Source organism: Micropterus dolomieu, linkage group LG11, assembly GCF_021292245.1.
Source record: "Micropterus dolomieu isolate WLL.071019.BEF.003 ecotype Adirondacks linkage group LG11, ASM2129224v1, whole genome shotgun sequence".
NCBI classification, from domain to species: domain Eukaryota; kingdom Metazoa; phylum Chordata; class Actinopteri; order Centrarchiformes; family Centrarchidae; genus Micropterus; species Micropterus dolomieu.
The window spans coordinates 16,373,983-16,391,487 of NC_060160.1; the positions used below are offsets into that span (position 1 = coordinate 16,373,983).

The window sequence follows — 17,505 nt, forward strand, 5'->3', positions numbered from 1 at the left end:
AACACCTTAAAGGAGTGTGTTAAATGCTGTTATTTCATGCAACTGAAAGCTGTCATCTACATCTACTTAATAAGTAGACACTCACTGTTTCCTGCAATTAACTTCAAGAAGACTATTTTTCTGAGTGTAAATGCTACAGCTGGTGTTTCTAATCCATTTTAGCCATTAACACTGCCCCCCTCTGGCTAGCTGGCTGCCTGATTAGGATGCTGTTTGAGTTTGAGTAAAAAGAGAAAGAAATACCATGGGAGACATTTTGTTCTAATTAGAGAAACCCACACACATTGAGAATTAAAAAAGATCTGTAAAATATACACTTAGATGTAATTAAGCAATATTAATAGCTGTTGGGAGTGACAAAACAAACTTCAAACGGCATGATAAACCTAACCTTGCTTCAGCATCTTTATATAACACACAAAAACATCTCCCAACATTGCTTGTTTTAGCATTCTAGTCAATTCATCACAGGAGCCACAACAATCCAAATTCTACCTGATCTATTAACTGCTCGCCACTGAGCACCGTTTGAACGTTTGACCTTCTAACACTGCTCATGACATTATGTTGACATTTAAAGTAATCCCTCCCACGGTTCTTAATCCTAGTGGCCGTGGACTGCCTTGACCCATCCTCTGAGCTCAAGCCCCCTTGCATGCATTCACTGCACACTGACAGAAAAGGCAGGCAGACAAACACGACTCTGATTCTCTCAGATAAGTCGACAACATGTCTGTGCTTTTGGAAAGCTCATGGGGTTCAAAACATGCAGCAATGACAGGGCTTGTTAATAACTGTACACAAGCTGAAGCATTAAATTGCACACTGAGATTACCATAATGCCATAATATTAACCTGGCGATGTTTGGAAAACCTGGAAGTTCATTTAAGAAAATTTACAGCAATTCTGAAGGTATTTCCAGAATCCTTAGGGACTCTCGTAATATCTAGATGAGATAATATTCTGCCCACTTCACGATAAACGGACTTGTTATCAGTCTTAGCTCAAATGTTAATGCATCATACTGTCTAAAAATGTAGAATATTGGAAAGAAACATAAAAATATATCAATACAACTGTACTATGATTGTAAAAACATTTTTACAAATTGGGGACATATTTCCGGCTTCCATCTTTGGATTAAAAAAAAAAAAAAAAAAAAAAAAAAGGTACAACTTGAGAATCAGGTTGCAAATCTTTTATATAACAGCAAACAAAGTATTTTTTCATCCCAGATATTAGACTTGTCCTTAGGGATTCTGGAGAGACCCTCAGAACAGCTGCAAGCGTCATGAACTTGTACGGTACTTGTACATATCACCACACCGCAGCGCCCCAAGCAGTTAGGGGTTAAGTGTCTTGCTTAGGAGAGCCCTGGAGGTGCACCTCTCCAGCTACCAGCCCGCCTCCATATTCACTGGTCCAGGTAGAGCTTGAACCGGATTTATGTACTGAGCTACTGCTGCCCCGTGAATAAGATGTGTCTGAAACTTACTGTAATCCGTGTTCAAGCGGCATTTACCAACAGATCATTTTTATATAACTCATCCTATAATGTCTGGGTTTTATATCCTCCATTCAGCCCTGGCTTTTACAGTGGAGATACCCTTATACTTACTAGTTATATAATGTAGCTTTCCCCAAGTCTTTTTCTTTAAAATCACAGAAAGTTTAACTTGTGCAACAGGCCCAAACGGATAAAAACTGATGAAATGAGAGGTACAAGATGACAACCCATTTATTTAGTAATACATTCTGCAAACTAGAAATTTTATTCAAACTTCAAAGGCTAAAAAATGAAAGAAAGGAGGGAAAGAAGGGGGGATTTAAGGAGCAGGGAGAGAAATGCATCAATTCACAAGCAAGGAATGCAATTTGTTCAATCGACAACACAAATAGTACAATTTAGTTCAGGGAACAAAGCTTTTTTAAACATTTTCTTTTTTTTCTGCCATTCCTTTGGAGCTAAAACATAATACAAAATATACAGGTATTGAACTTTGTAAAATCACTCACAGAGGCCTCTGAGAAGCATTTGAATCAACATTGACAATACTTATCTACAGCACTCTAAAGCTATTCTTGAATGTAACCATAAATATAGCAGACATGAATGTATGTATGCACATTTACCATGAGGTTACCATGTCAAAACACTTGCATTTGTTAAAAGTATGACATCATCTGCAGTGAAAAATTAAATACACTTTCAAGACCGAGATTCAATAAGATAACATGGAAAACAAATTAGAATACAAACCAGCGACGGTTGAAAAGTTGTACCTTGTAATAACCAGGACAAAGTCACTTTGTTGATAAGTACCCTAACATGGGGACAGTTGTTAATCTATAAGAGTGTAATGTCAGCATCATCACTCCTCCTCATAGTGTTTTATCAAACAAGTACTTTAGGGGGCAACATGAGATTGGGTAAGGCAAATCGGTGAGCTTATTTATCAGCTGAAAAATGTCAGCAAAGTGAGGCTCAGGCGCCCTGTGGGGGGACAAACAAACCACCACTGCTAAGGGTCACACAGTAAACGCCACAACCGAGGTACATCAATATGTACAAGAGGGTGCAAGCATTTAAAATCTCTTTCAACGTCTGCCAGGTAGTCCTCTGTACAAGAATATACAGGATGCATTCCAGGCAACCAAAGGTAACTCTGTAAATAGCTTTATATTCTTATCTTTTACAATAACAATTTTCTGGAAAAAGGGTAAAGAAAAAAGCTGATTATACAGATGATCAGTGCATATGACTATTGTCATGTAGTCACACCTACTTTCCTCACATCTCTCACATTTCAAAAACCCTGAACTCTTGTTACAATTCTAGATTAGAGCTAAGTTGGTGATATGACACAGGGGAGCATTTGAGGGCATTGTTTGTTTGGGGGGCGGGGGCAGCTTATATGACAAGGCCAATAGTGTTCCTACTTAGTAAAATAAGTTGTCATTTGCAGTAGCCACTTTAATCATTACTTGTTTAGTTCACATCAGCACAATTCAGTCAAATACTGTACATGAGCACAGGTTTAACTCAAATAGATCAGTGTTAAAATTCTAAGTTGGGGGGAAGAAACTACATAACACAAAACAAAAACACTTCCTATAAATGTTATGAGGTATTTTAGTTCATGGACAAAAAATAGACAGAAAGGGGAATAGATGCTTTTTTGTTCATTTCATTTTTGTTTGGGGGGGGGGATTTGACATTTAAATAAAACATACAGGTGGGACAAATCACAGCCAAGCCATTGTCAATATCTGCTAACGTTCCGGCTACAGCTTTTTCAATATTAAAAAACGAATTTCTCTATTTTTCATTCTGTGGAATAAGTCTGTTATAGAAATGGGTAATCAACCAGTGTCGTTTTACCAGGGCCACATCCAAAAATGTTACATTTCTGGGGCAATGCAGGACAGTCCAGGGACGTGATGACCTCGAGATCCTTATTAAGCTTGAAGAAAAATTGCATGAAATGTTGCTTTAAGAGTCATCAATGCCTACCAGGTTTGCGACACACAGCCGGGTTCTGAAAACTGATAAGCTAGACATTTAATGCACTCACTTAACGAATAAAAGCAATGCAGCGCAAAACTAAATAGCTTACAGATTAAATATTTTCAGAAAAAAAAAATAAAAGGCAATTTCATACATACCAATTAGTTCTCTCTCAAACACATTGAATACACTGACTTGAGTTTTTGTTAGTAGGTATACACGTTATAGATAAGTTTTGTGGTAGAAATACAATACTGTTTAAAAAGGTACCCTGTAGAGTTTCCACTGTAAACACACACGTAGGTTTACATTCAAACATTTCTTACCAAAACGCATTGTGTGTGTCTTTAAGGCCTAACAAACATGTCCAAAGGTATTACCTGCCTCACTTAAAGCTGCACTTTTAAAATCAGCTCAAAATTTTATTGGTTCATTAACAGTTTTATGCCCCATTACAATGACACCAAATGTTGATATACACATTACTGCCCCCTGCAGTCAGAAGTGCGTTTCACGTCACCCCGTGCTTTGTCTGGTCTGTTTATTCACCCTTGTCATTTTTCTACAGCACCACCAGTGGTGAAAAACTCCACAGAATACCTTTAAATGCAAACTAACATAAAATAAAGTTGACATCACTGTCTAATAGCTTAACATTTTTAACATCTTTTACAGGGTTACAGCTAGGTTCTCCTTTATATCATGTTGAAGACTTTGCAATTACATAATTTGAGTGGTCTTTGGCCTTTGCCACAAAAGCTCATTAGAAAGCAGCTAGTTTAGGATTAGAGTCAAAGTTAAAGTCTGTTTAGTTAAAGACTTAATTTGCTACCCACCGCAAACTTAGATGTGGTGGAATAGTTAGGATTGTCATTTTGATAATTGTATTACATATTTAGTACATTATTATTGTGTATTATATAAACAAGACCGTTGAAACCCTCAGTGTTGATAGAGGGACACCACAGTGAGAGGGTAACCTTTGTTTCAAAATTCAACTAACCATCCCAAGACAAAGCAGAATCACATTTTGTCCATGGCAAAAACTAAATGAAGCGACATGATTTATTCCTTGAAAGTTTAAGTCAAAAATATAGACATGCATAAATTTCCAACAATGCAATTTTAGACAAAACAAATGCCAGAATATAAATCTGAAATAAAACCATTTCTCTTTAAGAAATATATCTACTGTATGTGTCTGTTAAATACAGATTTAGCCAGTGACTATTCATCTCTTCAGAGGGGGAAATTATCTAAAAGAAATCAACACACAGATCTATACTGTGTTGTGCTCTGGCTTGTGGTGCCATGGTGGAGAGTTTTCAGATAAGCAAAGCCAATGGGAATATTAAAACAACAAAAAAAAAAACAAACAAAGGTGCTATACAACCACGAGAACTCATTGCAGTTAGCAGATTTGTTCTTGGTTTGAATGTCCAAATAAAGACCGACCATGTGGGGTAAAAAGTTATAGAGTTCACCATTTCTCCTGTTATCAGACTGGTAATGGGTGATTTTCTCTAAAATAGTCAGTGATTAAACTGTTCATAAGTCTAATTTTCAGATGTTCAAGGCAGAAGCTAAAAACATATCTGTACCACATAGAAAAAAAAACTTGGCATAGGCTGTCATAAAGCTGAAACAAGTGATCATAAATCATATGGCACCCACAGCGGGCACTGGTAACAATGAATGTTTAGAAATTGATATTTAAATATAACACAATAGATGTGTAAACTAGTCAAGACCTGACTAGCTGCAAACTATTGTACACCATGGGCAAATTGAACTACTCGCATCCTCTCAGGTTACAGTATACATCCGATACATAGCTTGAAGTTGTTCAAACAGCATAACAGCATGTCAACTTTGTTATCCATAGCTTTTAGGAATAAGTAGTAGTTAAAGTCTATGTTGGGTTGATATGGAACACTGGCTGAAAGGGGGGGGGACAGACAATGGGTAAGCATCAGGAGAACCTGGTCTCTAATCTAAATTAGAGCTGCACATATAGATCTGCCTTTACACTAACACACGTGCGCACATACATACACACAAGCACCCACGCACGCTTGCAAGTATCTATTTGCACAGACAAACATGTTAAAAGGGGTGTTTTTTCATCAGTTGCCTCAAAGAAATATTTTTAAAGGATTATTTTTCACCTCACAACTCCAAAATGACTGTGAAACACTTTGCCATTATTATTTGAGCACGTACAGAAAACCACTTACAAAAATAAAATACAATAAAAAAGCACATGGAAAAAAATAATTAGGATTTAAATGGTTTGATATAGAGAGCTTACTGTGCTGTCAACTATACAATTTACCCGTTTCTTAAAAAGGAGCATAGACTAACTGAGAAAAGAAAAGAAATAAAAGTAAAAAGTAAAAGCGCAGAGATATTGTGCCTGGAGGACAAGCAGAAATATTCACTGAATAGACATTTGTTACAATTCCAGAAGAGCAGGAAAAGGCAGATAGTGCATAAAAGGTTCTCTTTTTCATTTCTTTCATTTTTTAACTTAAAATCAAGCTGCATTAAATACAGGCTGTTTGTACAGGACAATTGCACTTCACAAAAACAGAAATATACAAACACACACAAGGAAATGTGAATCAAATTAATTACAGCAACAAAATTACTTACTACTTAAGCTGATTATTCAACAAAAAGAAAGAAAACCTTGTGGACTCACTTGTTATGGATTACTTTAGAGGAGAGTAATAAGGTGGTGAACATAAAGGGGAGACAAGACGGTGGGGATCCTGAACTCCAGAGTGGACTGGTGCTGCACTATTCCAGGTTTGTGTGCATGCAACTCCTCTTCCTCTTCCTCCTCCTCCTCCCATGAAATTCCCTTCTTAGAAACCAAAAGCTCAGAGTGACGGAGAGACAGACTGCTGAGCTGAGCTGCTGGGGGTCTTGAGAGGATGGTGGTTTTGTAAACTCTATGCTGTGTTAGTGGTAGGAGGTTGTGTTACCACATGTCGTCTGTGGACGCAGAGTCCTTGATAAGAGAGAGAGGAAGGAAAAACCCTTCAGACTCGTCCACGAGATCTCTATCAAGAGCTGGACAGGTTTAAGCATGTATGATACAAACTGACACATAATAAAAATCATACAAGGAGTTGATAGATAATTGTCTATCAACTAAATTATTTCCCCCAACATCTTTGATGCTACTGTCAATACTTTTACAGATAATCTAGTGATTAAAGTCAAGTCAAGTATAGAAGATAACTACATACCATTGCCTTACGAAACACAAGTTTATCATTGGCTGAAAGGTGTCGAATATTGTTCTGGCTTGTAAGGCCACCTTGTTGTGCGTCATTGTTTACTTAACACGCAACCAAACCAAATCATAGAACTGGAATTGGGCTCTAAAATACATGTGTAGCAAGAGATGAACATGAGATACAAACCGAATGATACACAAGACTTCACAAAATGATTCATTAATGGTCTTCTCTGTTTCAGGTTTAGGGTTGTTTTAGGTTGGTAAGGAAGTGGTTCTGTTTGACAACTCTTAACAAAAAGAGTTTGATTGTGAATGATAATGTTTTGAACTTGTTCAGACTGGTTGTTTAACGTAAACCTAATGACCCCACTAAGAGTTTAGACATAAACTTGGCATAAATGTGAAGATTCATTTAATACAATAGCTAAACGCTAAGAGCTGAAGCATATACTCACTATGGGCCTCATTCACAAACAGCATGTATGGACAAATCTGTGCTTGAACCATGCAAACAATGTACAAACACAGAATTCTCAGAAACCTGTGATTCATCAGTATTTTTTTTTTTACCCGAATTTGTTCATACTCTGAACAAATTTAGAACTGCCTCAGACCGTGTGTACGCACCAATGATGAAGGCCCAGTTGTCTTAGACAATGTAAACACGTACCTTTTAACTAAATGCAGAGCATATTAAAACCACATTAACTCTAATAATGGCTTTAAGAGAAAGAAATATTTCAAATTGTTAATTTAGTAATGCATTGGCCAAATCTATAAAATAACCATTCAAGTGAAACATTTTCATCCTCATCAATTATTGTCATAATTAAAATAATTCAACTGTAAATGTAGAGTATATGAGAGTGTCCATAGAGAAATGTAACAGTTTTGGTTTTCTTTGTTTTTATTGACCTATAATGTGTAATATAATGTGTATTTTCTGGCTTTCACCTCAGACAGTATAGTTTCTCTTTCTTCAGATGTCAAACTCTTTGTGCTTTAGGGGTTCTCTCTCTCTCTCTCTCTCTCTCTCCCCAACTACACCACTTTCTCCACAATACACATCTAGACAAATTTCCTTACATAGAGAAAAGAAGGGCATGGCAGTAAGCTGATAAGGCAAATAGTGGACATGCATCTGTCAATTTAGAATGACTAACGCACGGTGGTAAGAAGAAAATCATATTTATTTTGTGCGCAAAGTAAGAACATTTTTATGCATGTACTACTGAATGAGACCCAATGGCCATTACAGTAGCCGTGTTTCCATCAACGTTTTTTTATGCACATTTTGTATGCAAGTATTGCATTAGAAAAGGTTGATTGAAACGGACAAATTTGGGAAAAAAAAATCCCTAATTTCTCAAATAGATTTTACGGTCGCTCGAGGTGGTTTTTGCATCTGTTGAGAAACAGTTAATGCGCTAAATGGGAGATGGAAACACTTTTACCGAATAAGTTCTGACATAGTGAACTTGTAACTCACATGATCAGCTGTTTCCGCTGACGGCGTCTTGCCGATACATAACTACGCTTGCTGTAGCCTGGTTAATTCGCTCCAAACCAGCTGATGGAAATGCACATATTTCGCATTAACCTTTTTTGTTTTGCGACATTTCAAAAATACTTCCATGACAATTAGATGGAAACATGACTAGTCATAACTACCTGCAGGATACATAACTGACGATCATGTTTAATATCCAATCCCAAAGAACGGTACCTGGGCCATTCAGGGCATATTTAAATGACGGTATTAGTTTTTACTTTATATTACTTCTTTACTGTGTGGAACTAATGTCAATTACATTTTGTCACATATGTGAGTGAAAATTAGAATGAAGCAGATGTAAAAAATGATTTGGGTGCACTGGACTGTGTGTACACACACACACACACACACACACACCCCAAACTAAATACAAACAAACAAATAGGTAATAAATATAACAAATAAACAACTTCCAACGTGTAATTATGTAATGCATATGTCCTTAGTGTTTTTTTTGTTTGTTTGTTTTTTTTGGACATAAAAGCAGTAAGGGATGTCTCAAACTAGATTTCTTGCCCCATTTAAAAAATTTTTGAAAGCCCGCCCACACAATCCAGCCCTGAGGTACAGTAGCTTCTGTTGTTGACACTTCTTTGTTGTGGACAACAACTTTAACAAAAAAAAAGACAACAGCCCATTGGAATTACATTTGTTGTAACGTGTGAATATCTCGTGCAGGCATAGCTATTACCCCCATTGAGTTAATGCAAAATGCCACAGAGTCTCCAAGGTTAGTCACCGATTACATACAAAGAAACAATAAAAGTATTCAGCTGGGGTGACCCATTGGCACCTATGGTCTGACATTCTTTCTTAGAGATTTTAGTTACACGGCGTGCTTTTACATAATACTAACTGCCGCCAGAATGACCCAAACCCTGTTAACAAACCACTCCAATTTTACTGAATGTGATCAATTACACAGCCTTAATGATATATCTAGCCCCCAGACCTTTTCTGCATTTTGTGGTGCTGCAGCATGAGTTAAAAATGGGCTATTAGGATTTCTTGTCACAGATCTAGATCATCGTAAGGGTTCACATCTGATGGTGAATATCTTTTATACTCAGCAAAACATTACCTATTAATGTGAAGGTCTTGTCTGAAGAATTAAGAGACAGAATGAGCATGATGGATACATGCAGTGAAGGATATGAGACGATTTCTACAGTGCGGAAATTTTACAAAGCACAGCAGGCTCCATTACTAATAGAATAAAATGTTATAAACTGCAGATACTTCATAAAAGGTGGTTCTCTATCCAAACTGAGCAACCAGACGACAGAAGAGAGCTATGAGAGATGTCAGTGGAGAAACTAAAACAAACAAAAAAAAAAAGAATACAAAAACAACAGGGCTGCATGACAGAATGTCTATTGTTTGAAAAGTAGGCATGTGAAGTCTCACAGCGCAAGGCCAAAAGAATCTGAGGTCTAATGAGAAGATCACAGAATTCTTTAGTCATAAAGGTCAATTTATACTTCTGTGTTGAATCTACGCCGTAAGCCTGACATGCACCTCCCCAAAACTGTAACTACACATCGTGGCAACGCAGACTGCAAAAACTGTGATTGGTCAGCTTGATAGCATCACATTTCCTCGACCGATCAAGGGTCATACATACCGTCTCCTCTGACACCTTCTCTCTTTTCTGCGTTTTAGTAATTTCATAAAAAGTAACTGCTGTTCAGCATCGATCAGCTCCAACTGCAACATGATCTGCTCAGTTTGAGTCACCACTGTTTGTAGTAGCCTACACCAATGAAGAAGAAGAAACTCAACACAGAGGAACATAGGAAGACCACAGCCAACTAGCGTTTTGGCCGTGTAACTGCAGAGCGACACAGTCACCAAGTACAAATGCTCACGACAGAACGTAGCCTACACCGTCAGCAATTGCACAGACTCGACGTAGAAATATAATTTGGCCTTCATGCTACGTGTTATCAAGCATGGTCCTAACAGTATGATACTGTGTGGCCTTTTGCAGCAACAGCAGCAGCTACAGGATTAACAATGAATGGGGCCAAATTATCAAGAAGAATCTGGAGATTTAAATTTGCACTTTAAAAGACATGAATACAAACAAACAGTGGGAAAAGGTCATTCATTCCTCCTTACGGCATAATCAATAAACTGATAAACAAATCTATGTTTTAGCCACATAATCTCATTGAATATATTTAACTGTGAAATACTGTGCAAAAGTAAAGTGTCACACACCTAACTTATACATACAGCAAAATCAACAATGGAGTGGCCTCAGAACAAGAATGTCAAAGTCCTTTGGTAGACCGGGCAAAACTTCGAAATGGAATTTCATGAAGAATAATTGTGATAACCTAAAGAAAACTGTTCATAGCAGTGAGTACATTAGCAAACATTTCTAAGATTTCACTTTCTCCATGGAAAGAATAAAAGAAAATCTTATTTTAGCCTATTTTGGTTTTCAGGCTGCACCACATAATACAGAAGAAGTCAAGGGGCCTGGCGGCTTTATGACGGTACCCTGATTTACTAAATAATTTAATGTGTAAAAGTAAATTACAAAGTCCATCTTTATACAAACATGAAACACTGAAACAAAGTGTCAATTTTCATTGTCAAGTTGACATGTGGACAATTAAAATGTACCTGACCCAGTGAACTTATCTGACGAAAATTTAAAAGGAACAGCTTTGAAGATTGATGAGCAATATCCCCTTTAAAAACGCGAGAGAATGTAGGTTTTTATTCCATTCACACAAATACCGGACAATTACACTTATTAGGTGTTTGATTTAAGTAGCACTAATTAGTGACATCAACGGCATTTCGACCAAAGGAACTATACCCCGGAACTAGGAACTTTTGGAGGAAATCACCGTTTCCACCGAAGGGATCAGGGTCTAAATTTAGTTCTGTGGTCTTTATTTTACCCCTCCAAAAGTCCCTGCCTGGGGAGTAGTACATTTCAAAAGTGCTGGTACTTTGGGGGGCGGGGCTCGTCTCGCAGTGAATTTCTGAATGGGCGAGTAGAGGCTACTGGCTTTAACTCGAGCATGTCGACTGTTTTTCTGCTACTGCTCCTCTCTTTTCCACCGTTGTTTGTAAACCAATAAATCACAATCAACGGTCAAATAGCCACACATGTCTCACCGATGTCCACCTGACGTTGGCATTAAATGTATCGGTCAGAAATAGCAGCCAGTATGCAGCAGTGTGTTTACAGCGAACAGCTGATGGAGTTACGCTAAATATTGGGTCCGAAGTTGTTGTTTTAAGTTTTCACCAGTCAGGAAATTTTCTCACAGAGCTGAAGTCAGTCTCCTCCTCTCTAAAACAAGCGGAACAGCTGGTTACAGCAGGTAATAAAGCTCGTTAAAAATCCTGTTCCTCCGACGCTCAGGCGGACACAGACATGAATGCTGTAGCTAATCTGCAGCTCTTGTCGGCTGGAAATGTTTGAGTTACCTTCCAAACTGTCGCAGCTTTATTTTTCTGTTTATTTCTCTGTGCTGGAGTTATTTTATGAACTTGATGGCTTTATCCAGTTTGTTATTAAATTTGTAACGATCTTTATCGCGTGTCTCTTCATTATACTCCCACACATAAAAAGCTGTTTTTAATAGTCAAGCATAGCCTATAGATTTTCAATATATTCCAATCAAATATCATGTTCATTTATAAATTTTTCTTGTGGCTAGTGGTTACAAATAATGATGCCTGTGCATCACTTTGTATGGCGTATAGGCCTATGTCAGCTGGTTAATTTGCCTAATCTTTGCAGGTCTTTAGACCACGGTGGAAATGCACACAACAATGGGCTGAAGGAACCTTTTAGTTCCTTGAAAAGAGATCCGGGGACTTAAAAGTCCCAGGTACTTTTGGTCGAAACGCAGCCCATGTGGTACGAAACTGAGCCTTTTGTCATGGCAGAGTCAATCCTATTATCTTGCTCCATTTTGTTGAAGACTGATGTCACGGATGAGATTGGTTATAATTTGCTGGTCACACGTCAAAAAGCATGCATACTCCAAGCCAAGCACACTTGCAGGGAGATCAAAGCCAAGCTGGGATACTCACTGTGTCATCGCTTCGGTAGGGGTTGAGTTTGTTGTACACCGCTTCTATAACACTTCGTCTGAGGGGAAGAAAAAGTATAAAGATATTAGATGTTAGTTTTCAATAAATAAACACTAGTGCTGACAATCACAGTCACTGTTTGTGAGGTTGTCATCAATTCTAACCACAAAGCTCACTCACTTGCTTGCCAGCTCTCCTCCAGGAGGGAGGTTAGGGATGCTCTCAGATGCTAACGTCCGCATAACATGGACCAAATCCGGAACACCTTCATCCCCCTGCTTTTTGATGATCTCTGTTGGAAAACAAAATTGTATTCTTCTGAATCATTTTACAAGAATGTACAAGAGTGTTTCTAAAAACACCCGACAGATAGAGAGATATATATATATATTAGATTATATTATAGTGGTTGGTCTAGATTGAAGCATAGACGTTAAGAGCAGTGCCAAAAACTTGCTATGCCAGTTGCTCTTTCACTGTAGAGACTGGATGGGAAGTCTTAAACTTCGTGTTTCAACATTACAAACTTTCAGCATGACTATAATACACAGAACACTGCTCATACAGTCTTGCCAAGAAGTGTTGATACGTATATTAAGAATAAACCTGAGATGTTACGTCAACCTAATTAAAATGCATTTGACATTTAAGATCCCCCAGATGCTATGCACAGTATCACACATATTACAATCACATTTGATTACCTACATTTCACTCTAGGTATTCACTCTAGTGTTTGCCTATGTCTGTTTTCCCCTCCTGACCACTGTAGACACTCTCTGACCATAAGTGAATCATAGGAAAAAGCAAGCTTTGCGTCAGACAGGCTTTTGCATGTTTCTCTGGCTCTACACAGCTGTGGCATGCAAACTTTGTGTTTTCCCATCAGCCTACATGTTAATGAGGCAAACCTTATTTAAAACCTAATGTAAAAAACAAAACATTGGGTTTACACTGAACCCTAACCCAAAAAGAAAATTATTGATTATGTCAATATCCCATTTTCTATATTGATCTACTAATCACTAAATATAAATTTGATCCCCTACCTTCTACTCTGGCCTCCAGATATTTATCCAGCTCAGTCTCCCGTTTCACCGCTTCTGGAGATACCTTTGGGGCCCCAGGAAAGCAGATTAACACAACACTCATATTGTCCCGGCTTCCCTGTGGATAAATAAAGAACAAACAAGGAGGTTGTGTAAATCAACCATGACACCAAAACAGACAAGTGTGAACAAATTGGCAATTTAGGTTTTGTGTACATGCCATACCTTGTACAAGCAGGTGTCAACAATTTCATTGCTGACTCTTTCAAGATCATCCGTCACCTCTAGCCTTGACCTGACAAAGTCACACAGTTCCTCATTGGCCATGACATCCCAGATGCCATCACAAGCTAGTATAATGAATTCATCTTCCCCCTCGCATCTTTCTATTGCATAAACTTCGGGCTCAGGAGACACAAGTTGCTCTGTTGGGCCTTTTCCATGCACACACTTGTAGTCGAAGTCTCCCAAAGCCCGAGACACAGCTAGGGACCCATTAACTCGCTGGATCATGACTGAGCCACCGGCATTCTGGATCCTTTCCTTCTCCAGAGGGTTGCTGGGTTTGTGATCCTGTGTGAAGAAGTGCACAGCTCCGCCTCGGCTGAGGAGTCCCCGTGAGTCACCACAGTTGATAAAGTAGATATGACTCGGAGAAATCATCACCCCCACTGCAGTGGAGCCACTGCGGTCCACGCCATGCTTCTTCTCGGAGATGGTTCGCATGTGTTCATCAATCTGCAGGAATCCTGTGCGGATCCCATTCTTCACGCTGTCCACAGAGGGGTCCTCCTGCAGAGCACTCTGGAAGTCTGAGTTGCTAGTGATGTGCTCCAGCAGGTGCTCACAGCAGTACTTGGCCACCTGAGAGCCAGCATGCCCATCATAAACAGCAAAGAATGACCAGGGATCGAGACCATGAGGCAGACCAATTACTGCTGTGTGTGCATCTTCCATCTCTACCCGCCAGCCTTGCATGCTGCTCAGGCCATACCTCAGGTTGTTACCCTCACCACGGGAATTGTATTTTTCCATCTTTGGTTTATCCAGAAATGCACCCATTGTGTCGTTCTTAAGACCTGTAACACAAATAAAAATAAAAAAAGGATATTTAGTTAAATAGATATCATAAATGTAATGTTTTCCAATATAGCCAATAATTTAAACACTTAGTAGCAATGTTCAGTTTCTAATCAAGTTATTCTGCAATGGTATATTGAAAAGTATATAAGTTCCAGGAAATAAACATATATACACTGTATGCCTAGTGCTCAACAGGAGGATGCAATTTTCTATATTAATTAAAGTTAAAACAGATCCCCTAATTCATCCATTTGTGGCAAAAGATGAGCATTTTGGAGTTGAGTTCAGCCCCCCTGCTCTAATCTAAAAATAGTGGACCTGTGTACACACTCTGACTACATATTGGGAACACTGCTTGTGTGGATCTGATTGAAATGCCCTTAAACCACTGGCTAATCAAGTTTAACAGTAAATGTAATGATATGAATTTCGTTCTTCAGCGTTAATCGTGTCATGAATTCACCGCTGGGCTACATATCTCTGACCTTCGCAATGCAGAACACTTCACCACAATAGGTAGTCAAGGTAATATTAGTAAAAAGCTATCGTTATAACGTTATGCTTGCAGAGCTAGCGTCAGCTAACCGACCTACCAGTTACTCCATAACCACCTTACAAAACAATTTTAGATCTGACAAACCCAGCACAAATGCTAACGTTATGGTATGCTAATTATGGTTCATGACCATGCTCAGAAACGATAGCTTTTGCTGTTGGATTAACGGTTAAGTTAGCTTTGTAGCAAGTCCGGATCGCAACCCAAATAAACAAACAGCCTTGCCTTGATTTCGGGCCTTGACCCTTGTCCCTCACAGCTAACTTTGACAGGCCTCCCTCTTCCAGGGTTTGCTAACGTTGTGTGGAGGGAAGGAGAGCCCTCGGCCTTGCTAAGGTATTACCACTAGTGCTAACACAGCTACGATAGCTAACTGCCCAGCGTTTCTCAACCGTCGCTGATTAAACAAATTTTAAGACTTACCAAATATCCAAAATACCAGTTGACAGCAACGGAAGCTACGACAGTGACAATAACTGGCTGTTTGCAGTACACACCAGAGAGGTACACCGACTAGGGGATTGCAGCGGTTTAGCTAGGCTAGCTAGCCAGTTAGCTAGCAATGAGCAATCGTCACTCAAGACTCAGTGCATACAAATTGTTTTAAGTGCGGAGGTCCCTCTTTGCGTAAGCCCGTGGTGCATTACATCATCTCAGCTGGCGATCTAAAGTATAGTCTAGCAGATTTCCTTGTGAATTTGGGGGTCGGAGCTTTGTAGGGCCAAGCCAGGGGGAAGCTGAAGCGTCTGTCCCAGCCTCTCCACTAGACCGCTTGACAGCTAACTAGCTAACGTTAGCTTCACAGAGGAAGCCCCCACGAACGACGCTGGGCTGAGAAGCGATTAGTGGTTGAACTGGGTAATTACAGCTTCCGGAATCATCACGTGACCCACACCAGCCTAAAAATCACCCCCAAACACAATCATTTGGAAAAGGGGCGGCTGCTAAAATGTGAATAGAGTTCTTTTCAGCGTCACAAACCACACGAAAATACTCTTTTTATTATTAGAAGTTGGCCCATTCAGTGTAATACCATTTGGGAAGTCTAGCAGAGCCGTGTGATTACAATATTTAATCCCATTTGTGTGTGCGAGGGAGTCAACAAAAACAGTCTCTTATGCAAGACTAGGAATAGGAATGAATGTTGAACCTTTGAACGCTGCATCCAGGTCCCCTTAACATATCCACGAGAGCGACGCTGAAAGGACCCGGATGTTGCTGGCTGCGTACTCGAAAACATGACATCACCCATGAAGAGCTGTGGCTAGGCTCCCAAATCAGTTATTCGTCTGGTGGTTCCAAACCTAGGGGTCAAGCCCCCTCAAAGGGTCACAAAATAATTATGAGGGGTCATGGCAGTTATCTAAATGAACCATCTGAGAGGACAGGAAATGTCTCTTTGGTGGAAACTACTCACAACTTATAGATAACTGAAACCTATGACAAAGAGGTCCCCACCAGATACTGCTTTTAAAAATGTTGAGAACCACTGGTTTAATCTTAAACAAAGCATCTGCCACTAGTGGAGTAAAAAGTACAATATTTCCCTCTAAAAATGGTGGACTTAAAGTATAAAGTGGCAGAAACTGGAAGTACCTCAAAGTAGTAGGCTACTTGAGTAAATATTAGTTAGGCTATTTTCCATCTGTCTATCTCTATGGAAAGATTAATTTTGTTCACCAGTTTCTGAGATCGCAAACCCAATACAATGGAGAGCTTTGTTTGTGGTGCCTACTCATCATGTCACAGATCTGTAATAGCATTAAATGTAACCTTGGTGAAAATATAAATTGTGTCTTGGGTGCACTATGGTTACAATGTATTGATTGGGGTTGCAAGTGGATTGGCTTCAAGCATTATAAGGTATATCTGCCACATACCAGTAAAATGTGTAGTGTAATACAATGTGGTGTGCTTCTAAGTTTGTGTGAAAAATTATACAAAAAAGGAATTATAAAGGATAAAAATTCAAGGTAAAAAAATTAAATAGATGAACAGAATTCATCAGTGAAGACTGCTACACAAGGCCAAGGAAATATAGAGACACATGAAAGGATCACATGAATATAGGTATTGCATTCCAGCTGCCAGTACAGTTTTACTTTCTTAGGCTTGTTTATTGATTCTTTGATCAGATATTTCCTGATTTTAACCTTTGATCGCTTAGGTGAAAGTTTCTATTGATTACACTGATGCATTGAACAGTGTAATATATTTTGTGAAATGGGAAAAATAAATAGTCAAAACATGTTTATAGTCCCCTAAATAAGGTATTGCATAAGCACCAGTATTGATACTCTAATGTAGTTCTTCAGTATTTCCTTTTTTGTCTGCTTTAAGGTGGTCAAATTTATGGTGTAAATTAACCACCATGTGTGCATTTTTAATTTTAGAACATAAACTCTTCTTGGTTTCTAAACCCTCAGCTTCCCCCCAAA

At 38.8% G+C, this 17,505-nt stretch overlaps 1 protein-coding gene across 4 annotated transcripts in view; it reads right to left on the minus strand.

Moving 5' to 3' along the window:
• Nucleotides 1–15,903, minus strand: part of ppm1aa (protein phosphatase, Mg2+/Mn2+ dependent, 1Aa) — a 41,320-nt gene extending 25,417 nt beyond the window's left edge. For 2 of the 4 annotated variants that reach the window (XR_006827016.1, XM_046061914.1), the window contains exons 1-5: nucleotides 15,491–15,903; nucleotides 13,654–14,507; nucleotides 13,429–13,546; nucleotides 12,560–12,671; nucleotides 12,380–12,437 (exon numbers count right to left, since the gene is read on the minus strand). Coding sequence is in view for 3 of the 4 variants with exons in the window: in XM_046061914.1 (XP_045917870.1) it covers nucleotides 12,380–12,437; nucleotides 12,560–12,671; nucleotides 13,429–13,546; nucleotides 13,654–14,490 (1,125 nt within the window). In the remaining variant the exon portion in view is untranslated. Of the gene's footprint in view, nucleotides 1–1,721; nucleotides 6,526–7,844; nucleotides 8,330–12,379; nucleotides 12,438–12,559; nucleotides 12,672–13,428; nucleotides 13,547–13,653; nucleotides 14,508–15,490 lie in introns of those variants that run through there. The other 2 variants (XM_046061916.1, XM_046061915.1) reach the window with 2 other exon arrangements.
• Nucleotides 15,904–17,505: the final 1,602 nt, after the last annotated feature.